At 36.7% G+C, this 9,715-nt stretch overlaps 1 protein-coding gene across 2 annotated transcripts; it reads right to left on the bottom strand.

The window, feature by feature from the left end:
• On the bottom strand, positions 1–9,689 carry LOC105702701 (N-acetyl-D-glucosamine kinase). Of its 2 annotated transcripts, none has more exons than XM_012430464.2 (6): positions 9,523–9,689; positions 7,886–7,970; positions 7,531–7,629; positions 5,370–5,622; positions 4,221–4,519; positions 1–472 (listed from the first exon to the last, which is right to left on the bottom strand). In XM_012430464.2, exons 1-6 carry the CDS (start codon positions 9,570–9,572, stop codon positions 173–175), a joined length of 1,086 nt encoding a protein of 361 aa, XP_012285887.1. In that variant the 5' UTR covers positions 9,573–9,689; the 3' UTR covers positions 1–172. The 2 variants fall into 2 exon arrangements, with proteins under 2 accessions (XP_012285887.1, XP_012285888.1); XM_012430465.2 differs by having other exon boundaries at positions 7,930–7,970; positions 9,523–9,648.
• Between the last annotated feature and the right edge of the window lie 26 nt (positions 9,690–9,715).

Genomic DNA, 9,715 nt, shown 5'->3' with positions numbered 1-9,715 from the left:
TACGTCTTTTATGGCTTTATTAAGGATTTTCTATGAAAGTGGTTGAAAATCGAGATACGAGTAGAGTGGCTTTTAACAGTGTTCTAAAATACGTCTTTTGACGCTAAAAGTGAGATATGAGTAGGACCATAGTCAGTGTTGCCTTCTTGTTGGCCGTTCGTTGAGATGGCAGCTAAGTACTTTTATCAGCATCTTGGAGTACCTTAAGCGTTCCATCACTTTCGCGAATATAGTGATAAAGTAATTCCCTATTCTTTTCTCGTGACATTTTCCCCATGTCGTGTGTAAGCATATCAGCTGCCAAGTAACAAGCACCAACAGCTGCTGACGTAATCAAACGGTAAAGAGTTAACTCGTTGATGATGCCACCTCGTCGAATTTCCTCTGTGAAGCCTTTTTTCAAGTATTCCCAAGAATTCCAAACGGTTCCAACGCATACCACTTTAAGTCCGCCAGAAGCTGTCAGAAGGTCCTGCAAAATAAACGTCAGAAATTCAGCTGAGTATGTTTCAAAGTCATAAATATGCCATCGTATCTTAAGGTGATGTGAAAAGCACCGAGAAATTTAACAGACGTCGATAATATAAAATTCATCTGTATTGTTTTCGGTACTAACGCCATATTGGATACTGAAGTGGTGACATAACCTGGCGTGCGACGTTACAGATATTTATATTTATGTAAATATCTGTTGTATTTTAAATTGAGAATGATATAAAATGAAGTTCTCTATGTGTCATTTGAGTAAAATGATTATAAAGTGATCGTCGTAAAACCGAAGTAATCTCTTGGGTTCATTCTCTTTGATATTCTAATCGACTAACGGTGCCATTTGCCGCAATGGCTGCAACTAAGTTCGCTCGAAGAGCACGTTTTTTCCACGGAACAAACCAGCACAGAGTTAAGTCCGGAAACTCTTCATTTGCGATTCTAAGCCTTCAAAAAGAGTAAAATAACAAAAATATACGTACGTGGTAACATAAGCTGGCGCGTCCCGTTACCGACATTTATATTTATGTTCAAGTCTTTTACAGTCTACGTTGAGAATTATACGAACTGAAGTGCTCCATATATCATTTCCCCACTGAACACCAAACCTAACAGTTACGTAACTTGAAACTAACAAAAAACATAACGTTTGTTACAATGTAATAATCTAACAGTTACGTAACATAGAGCTAACTAGTTACATGACATTTGTTACAATGCAGTAACTTAACGGTTATGTAACATGGAGCTAACAGGTTACATAACATTTGTTACTATCATATCTATATAAATGTAGCGAAACTTTGTTACTCTCATCTTACATTATGTTACTGTCATGATATTACTGTGTATATGCAGCACATATTTGTAACAAAACAGAACTACATTGGTGCTAACTGTCATTTATTTTATTACATTATCGTCATCGTCATTGTCATAATTCATCGTCAAAAGTCACAAGATTAATATATGTCATTTGTGCGGTTTCATTTGCCACAGTATTTTAACCATGTCGCTATAGTAATTATAATCAAATTATTTCTTTCCGTGTACTGACATTACGGGCGTAACTGATTAATGCGTAAATTACAATGGCAATTTTTTACAATTCTTTCCAAAGATACCTTCTCCTCACTTTCACATAAAAAAGATGTGAAATTTGATGTTTATTTAAATATTACTTTTTAAAATGCATGAGGTTTAAACAAATTTATATTTGGAATTCAGGAGAATACAATACATATGAAACCAACCTCAAATATTGGAATTCAACTACTTAATCTCTCGGGCATATAAAGTGGAATTCATTTAAATTAAAAGTTACAAACTTATATTCCAAAAAACGGATTCCAGGCAATTGAATGCACAAATTTTTTAAATGAACTGGAAGGAACCAAGCATTCCTATAATGTATTCCTCTGAACGGAATACAAAACAATTTAATACCGATATTTTTTGCCAGACTAGGAGGAATTATACAAAGCAGAAATACATTCTTCTTTTCGGAATTGAACAAAAATTAGAGTACACAAGGGGAATAGAATATAACTGATTCACAGAAAATATATTCCTGTTACGGGAATTGAACTTGGAGAGGAAAGTCAGGTATTAAATAGAATAGAAAAATCATCACTTTTACGTTGAAACTGTGAGATACAGAATCCTATTCTATTCAAGCCTTTTTACCAGGGCCTCGACTTCGGTGGCTCAGCTGATCGAGACCGAGATTCCGAATCGAATCCGTATTTTGATATCTCGAACGCGCCGAGATTCCTAACTAACTTCGATTGTTAATTGTTTAGTCGTTTTCACTGTTCGCAAACGGATTTAATTTTGGATAGGAAGTGAACTCTCAGATTGACGATTTATCTCACAAGAATACGCCAGATGTTCATCATTGAATCTGGATACAAAAGATTCAATGTGTGGGTGAGAACGGGTTGACTTTCCTTCGTATTTCGGAATCCAGTTATTCCCGTAATTTCTTATTTATGATATGATTTTCTAAATTACTTGAATTATTTCATTTGATTCCTGGAACACTGCTCTACAGGTGTTAGTTTCAACTTAATTTAGGTTATCCAGCTTTGGATATCTACTGGCATAGGGTTTCCAGGTTCGGTAGGATGTTTTGTGATAAAGTTCTTGTGCACTTATTCGTGTGCACAATTCTTATCCTTTCCAACTGTGGAAGCTCGGCAGATCGAAAGCAATCACAGTGATAGAGTCCGAGCTGTCTTTCACAATTGACGATCGTATTGGCTCCTGTTTCAGGGTTGTCGTACTAACAAGGCCGAAAGTACGGATCTACACTTACAAGGAAGGTACCTGAGGTGTCCCCCTCCGATTTTGTTCATTTTTAAATATGTTATAGAGGACTAAAGTCTAAAGGACCCGTGTTTTTTTTTATCGGCGGATAAACACTTTTAGGGGGTGAAATCAGGCTTCAAAGTTGGCCGTGCAAGGGGGTGAGTTGGCTGTTTCATATAGAGGCACTTGACCGATTTTCATGAAATGACCGTCAAAATGTAGGGAATGAAGAATGATGAAACATGCATTTGGAATTTTTTGAAAAAATTCATTTTTAAGGGGTGAGCCACCCCTTTGAATACTTCTTTTACCCCTTACGCGAGCAGTGATTGCTCTATCCAAATGAAAGTTGGTTAATTTATAGACCAGAACAATACAAAAAAAGTTTCATTAGGATAGAACTATTACTGCTCGCGTAAGGGGTAAAAGAAGTATTCAAAGGGGTGGCTCACCACTTAAAAATGAATTTTTTTGAAAAATTCCAAATGCATGTTTCATAATTCTTCATTCCCTACATTTTGACGGTTGTTTCATGAAAATCGGTCGAGTGCCTCTATATGAAACAGCCAACTCACCCCCTTGCACGGCCAACTTTGAAGCCTGATTTCACCCCCTAAAAGTGTTTATCCGCCGATAAAAAAAAACACGGGTCCTTTAGATTTTAGTCCTCTGTAACATATTTAAAAATGAACAAAATCGGAGGGGGACACCTCAGGTACCTTCCTTGTTAGTATTCATTTTGGTTGAACTTACTTCGATTGATTTCCGTCAATCGAAGGTACGACTCTTTTCTTCCTGATTACTTTTCTTTATTTCACACGTTCTAATATTCGTGTTTGGGAGATGCTGCAGTAGCACAGTCCCTGGATTGGGTTTAAAAAGGATTAGAGTTGGGAATGCGACGGCTACCACGGTGGCAGAGACCGCAGGTATTTAGGATTTAGTTAGGATTCTACTACCAGTCTGTACATTTTAATTCATAAATGATTCTCGGATTCCGGCTTACTACGGTTTTATTTCTGTTTCCTCGCGTTTCTAACTTGTCCCATTAGGGACTCGAATTTATTCTAACGATGTCTACTCGGGGGACTTTTCCAATCGACAATTGAATTGATTCTGCCTTTTTTATTTTGACTCGGGGTCTCCTGGAGTCTCGCGGCCTCTCCCTACTCCTCGGCTTCCTCGTGCCGCCTAACTATTCTCTTATCGCGCATGCGTCGATTGCCGTCGATTTCGGTGCCGCGCAAGCGCTCCTGAAGGGCCCCGTTATATTATAAGAATCTTTTTTACCGACGATTAAATATCTTTATGGATATCACTTTGTCTTATACAATGGTGTTTACAGTCTGGCAGAAATAAACTTTCTACTGAATATGATAACATTAAATCTGGTTAAAAAAATTAGTGTGTTTTTTACTTACGACTGAAGCTTTTGTTGCCAAAGCATTGATGTGTTTCGCCAAATACTTGCCGGCCTTTTCCAACACGGACAGACACAATGAATCTCCGCTCTTGCAGCCAGCGGCTATATGTTTTGCAAACAAGGCAAATTCATTCTTCGAGAATTTCTTGTATAATTGCATCTTCATGGAATGTATGTCTGTTATCTTGTAATAATTTTGCATTTCAGACCAAATGTAGTCAATAGAGTAAGGTGCCTTTTTAAGTCCATCTATGTCGTCGATCACATACTTGCAAGCACGATGTGATATCCAGTAAGCTATAAATAGAATACTGTTAAACGGTAAATCAAGAAACTCAGTAGAGTTTTGTGCCAAATACATTTTAAGCAAAGCGATTTTAAGCGAAGCGTACGTTACCGAGTATTTCTTACACCAACATTCGAAATATCTGCACGAGGGTTTTCAAAGGAAAAGCCACTCGTCGGAAATTATTCTTTCAATATTGTATAAAATCGAATTTGAGTTTACGTAAATTTGACGGCTACCAGATGTCAAGGTTAACGTCTATTCGACGTTTCTTCGGTGTTCACCCCGCGGACATTCGGACGTCTACTTTACGTCAATTTAACGTCGACAAGGTCTAATATTACGTTTATTTGACGTCAAAAGTCCAAAAATTGCATGGCAATTTGACGTCGTTTTTACATATATGCTTCGTAGAGGTACATGTCTCAAAATCACAATGATGGTTCACCATCTATTAGGTCGAAGTCGAAGGTGTGCGAAAATGTGGATTTAAGGAGATGCGAAAGTGGCATCCAAAAGCTCAATCGTTATTTAAAGTTAATTAATGTTAACCTTAAATTGATGTAAAGTCGATGTTCGTAATGAGAGTACTTGCGGACCGTCTCTATTGTGAACTTTACGTAAACTTGAAGTCTACGGAATGTTAAGATTTATTGTTATTAGACGTTTCTTTAACGTCCACCCAGCAGACATTCGAACATCCGAAGTCTAAGAATCGCATATTAGTTGCCGTCGCTTTTACATATGTGTTCCGTTGGGAGAAAGTGTTTTTCGTTCAGATTAAATAATCTTAATCGAATCTGTGCAAATGTGTACATCTCCAGGCAATTAACAATTTGCTATTGATCCAAAGGTATTTACCACCTCCTTCGTCGCCAATCATGTGTCCCCATCCACCGCATTGGTGTTCTGTACCATCAACATCAACGAGATAGGCGTTACTGCCAGTCCCAGCTATAATAATAATTCCGCAACTACTAAGACCTGTTTTCAGACTGCTAATAAGGTCAGACTTAATGACATAATCCACAGCAGCTTCCGGATTTACGTTTTTTATTGCCTGCTTTAGTTGCTCGGCGGTAAGTTGATCAGGACAGCCACTCAAGCAAATTCCCTTTTGAATGTATTAGGTTACCATCTTATTAGTACAAGAATGTTTCTGTTTATTCCCTTTTAATTCAATTCGAAAAGCTCCCTAGTCGCGGGTCCACACGACACCAACCTTTCTCTGCGCAGCGATACAAAAGTCTGGGCGATTGGTACGTCTAGACGTGAAGTTTTAAGGTTTGTACAGGGGGTCGATTTTCTATCTTTGGTAAAAGTGATCTCTTTTCGAACATTCATCTCACCTAAGTTTATTCACTCAATTTTGTCCACAGATTTCTATACATGAAACCTAAATCACTAGCAGTTGCTAGTGATAGCAGTTACGTACGAAGAAACCTAAAGTATAAATAACAAAATTAACGTTCTCTTAAATTCTCAATGTTCCCGGTAACTTACGGTATGTTTCACAGTTACCTTCTCCAATTTAATGTTACCGAGAATTTTCGAACTCTACCCATTACACGTATTTGGCAAAAGTAATTGATTTCATTGAATTTGTGCGATTAATCGCTACTATATGGATATTACTTTGCAAAATGTACTTTTCCAATTGATGTATTTGGTACAAGTTTTTTTTGCACCGACGGTGTTTTTGTGGAGTTATTATTAACACAAATGCTTTTTTATATTATTATGTATCATAGGTCATTAACAGTAATAAATATTTTTTTGCTCTGTAACATTCTTTTTCATCTCTTCATTATGTCGCATATAAAATGTGCAACCCTTCACAGTTCTTTGTTCGCACGGTTCGGGGGATAAATTGGATAAATTCAAACTGTTTGCAAGTGAAGGCATATATGTTACTCTTCCACCCAAAACCTTTTCTCCCCATACTTTGAGTCTAGAGATTTCGCATTTTTGCTGGAGGATACAAAATCGGGTGAATAATCTCAGGCGAGATGAAAGTGCTAGAAATGAGCTCTCCTTCCGAAGATAACTGGCGAGCATTGACTGGTTTCCCTGCGGATATGCTGCCGTCACCGGCCGTGCGGAATACACAGTGGAATTCGCGCAAAATGTGAATTGCTGCGAACGACGAAATCCTTTTTCCAAAGGAACCAAACATTTAGAAGTAAATAAAATTAAACCAAAGTAATGAAATATTAGTCTGAAACATTTCTCTATTTGTTAACGATTCAACTGCTTCGTTCTTTGAATCAAAGTATACATATTACAAACTCGCAGGAAGTGCCCACGCGTTTAAACCGATTCAAGTTACAAAACCGATCCCCAGATGTCTGTACGTTTGCACGAACTATGGCGCGTTCGGCCACATGCGTGTTAGCACTATTTTATCCGACTCGTTCGTCTATAATTTATTTTTGTTAATGATAAATAAAACACTGTATCGACATAATCACAGTACTTATTATTAAGCCTATTTGGCATATATAAACTTTCTTTTGTTACAAACAAAATAGACCGCGCTTTGCGGTACTTCGTCGTTAGGCTTTTCTTCTTGTTCTGTTATATATCTAACTACACGGCGAACTAAGTTGTTTGCGCGTTGCCCCATCGGAGCGCCGCTTGCGGCGTTTGCCTGAACTGTGTATACGGGTATTGTTGTCCTAACTGCTGACGCCACAGAACCGCAAACTTAACGTCTCCACGTATGTACCAATCGCACAGATTTTTGTCTGCCCAACACCGCTGCGCAGACAAATGTCGGTGTCGTATGGACGCACTATAAATTGTCTTTTCATAGCAAAGAAGATGTATGATTGAAACCAACTTCTGACATTTAATACAGAAATAACATGATTCCGCTATCATTATAAACATCTCTAGAAAGAAATCGAGAACTGTCTCAAATACGGGAAAAATTTGATAACATGATTAAAAAAAAGATTTACCTATCTTTTCTAATATCTTATGTTCCCAATTCTTTCATAATCAAATGTATTTCACTCACCACAACATCCAGATGACGTGAATCGGAAAGACCCAGTTCGTGTTTGGCACTGTTAATCATCTCACTAATTCTACGAGCAACCTCATCTATACCTAGCAACTAAAATAAATAATTATGATTGATAATTATAATCTTCGCTTTAATAAAAAAGTAATAGCATTTCTATCCAAAAGTTCGAACAAAATCGATTGTCTTTTATGCGAGACACTAGGGTACATTCTTCCGATAAAATGATTATTTACTATGATCGTTTAATCAAGCACACTTGATTAGAATATATAGGAAATGTTTGAAATATTTCCTAAACACGTTTTAATTTACTTATTAGACTTAGTTTACTCTTATTTATTCTTACATGATAATTAGTTCCATCTCCTTTGATTGTAACCAGGCTTTTACCTTGTCCATTGATGACGATAAGAGTGGAATTACTGGCACCGCTAATAATAATAATCACAGGCTCATTAAGTGTTTGTTTACTGTACTATAATATTTTGTCTTTTATGATTAGGACAAGTAGACGGAACATGAAACGAAAATTGTTATTTTAAACATATAAAATTCATCTGCAAGTGCGTTATATCGTGTGGTCCAGTAACTATTAGCATTTTCAATATCTTTACAATTATGGGTGTAAGAAAAAAAAGTGTAGCCGGATAAGCATGTGAGAATTACCCTCATACCACATTGAACTTTGCATAAATTACACAGAGAAAAAAAATCATCGAATCAAGAAAACATTTCTTCGAATAGTACTAAAGAAATATTTAATTAATTTAAAAAATAATTATTTGATTCAAATAAATTCAAATAAATTGAACGTGCATGAAACAGTTGAATGCATGCGCATTCTGCATCGTGAACAAAAATTCCCAACAGATAGGCTTCTGTAACTTTAAGGCCCTTATTTTTTCTTCGCATAGGTATATAAAGTTTCAAATTAATCGGAGGTTTTGGAACTTTATCGAACCTTGCGATTTCTGTAGCATTCATTTTACATCTGAGAAAATGTAACGTCGGTTTTACACATTATTATTGGTTTTTAAGTTGAGATGTTGTTTTCCAGTTTGTGCAAAACATTAAAATTATAAGGCAGGCTTTTGAAAAGTGTGAAAAATACTCAAATTGACAAACATAAGATGAAGTTCTTACTGAATAAAGAAGGTGACCTCTGTAACAGCTCGATATTTTGAGAATATTTCAACTTACAACTCATGTATTATAAGAAATAATGGAAATTGCTTTCAAAATTACGCGCCGCTTTCTAAAGCCATTCCATGAACGTAAGATATTCCTACGAGCCAATCAGTTAGCTGAACCAATAAGGAGGCTGAACAATTAGAAAGCAATATAACCCTCCCTTTTCTATACGTAGGCTTGCCTAGAGTTCGAAAATTCTCGGTAACATTAAATTGGAGAAGGTAACTGTGAAACATACCGTAAGTTACCGGGAACATTGAGAATTTAAGAGAACGTTAATTTTGTTATTTATACTTTAGGTTTCTTCGTTTAAATAACTTTTTTTTTTCGATCAACTTCAAAGTTCAAGCTATAGAGTAATAATTACTATTAGAAAATATTNACGCCTGTTTTAATCATTGCAAGTACTTTTTAAATCCCGAAAATATCCCTTCGTTTAATAAATGAATTTGAATAGCCCGCCAAATATTTTAGTTCGCGAAGGTTTACTCCAACCGACGATGGCAGTAGTGCATAAAGCGTTACACCCCAATACATGCCAGTGTCGACCCCCTGATCCATACCTAATAGTCAAAGGGAAAAACGAGCGACAGTGGTGTCTCCTGGTGTGTGACTCAGAAATTTTCTTGGCTGACAATTCGTCATGCCACGTCTTGATCTATTTAAATAGCGTTCTAGGGTATATATCTGAATTCCTTACTATTAGTTATTGGACCACCTCGTATAAATTCAATGTCTTTAAAATATATCTACAAATATCGCGAAATACAATGTCAAAAATGTTTCTCTTACCCATCTATTCCGCCTATAAGAATTTCACTGGATAGCCTTGTTTGAGCCATATGGAAGCCGGTAAACGTATAACGATCAATCGATAACTGACTCTAAAAGAATATCGCACGAAAGGTTGTGGCTTTTCACGAATCATACGACTCACTTGCTATCACCAACAGAGATGAGTTGGGAGATTGCTCACGGGCAGGGT

Source organism: Orussus abietinus, unplaced genomic scaffold (assembly GCF_000612105.2).
Source record: "Orussus abietinus isolate OABI.00-Male unplaced genomic scaffold, Oabi_2.0 scaffold469, whole genome shotgun sequence".
In the NCBI taxonomy this organism is placed as follows: domain Eukaryota; kingdom Metazoa; phylum Arthropoda; class Insecta; order Hymenoptera; family Orussidae; genus Orussus; species Orussus abietinus.
This window is presented reverse-complemented; position numbering and strand designations above follow the sequence as displayed.

Coding starts and splice junctions, on each gene's coding strand:
- LOC105702701 (XM_012430464.2), bottom strand. CDS start 9,572: ATGGCTCAAACAAGGCTATCCAGTGAAATTCTTATAGGCGGAATAGAT. Junction 5,623..7,530: donor CACGTCATCTGGATGTTGTG/GTGAGTGAAATA, acceptor TACATTCAAAAG/GGAATTTGCTTGAGTGGCTG. Junction 4,520..5,369: donor GATTGGCGACGAAGGAGGTG/GTAAATACCTTT, acceptor TTCTATTTATAG/CTTACTGGATATCACATCGT.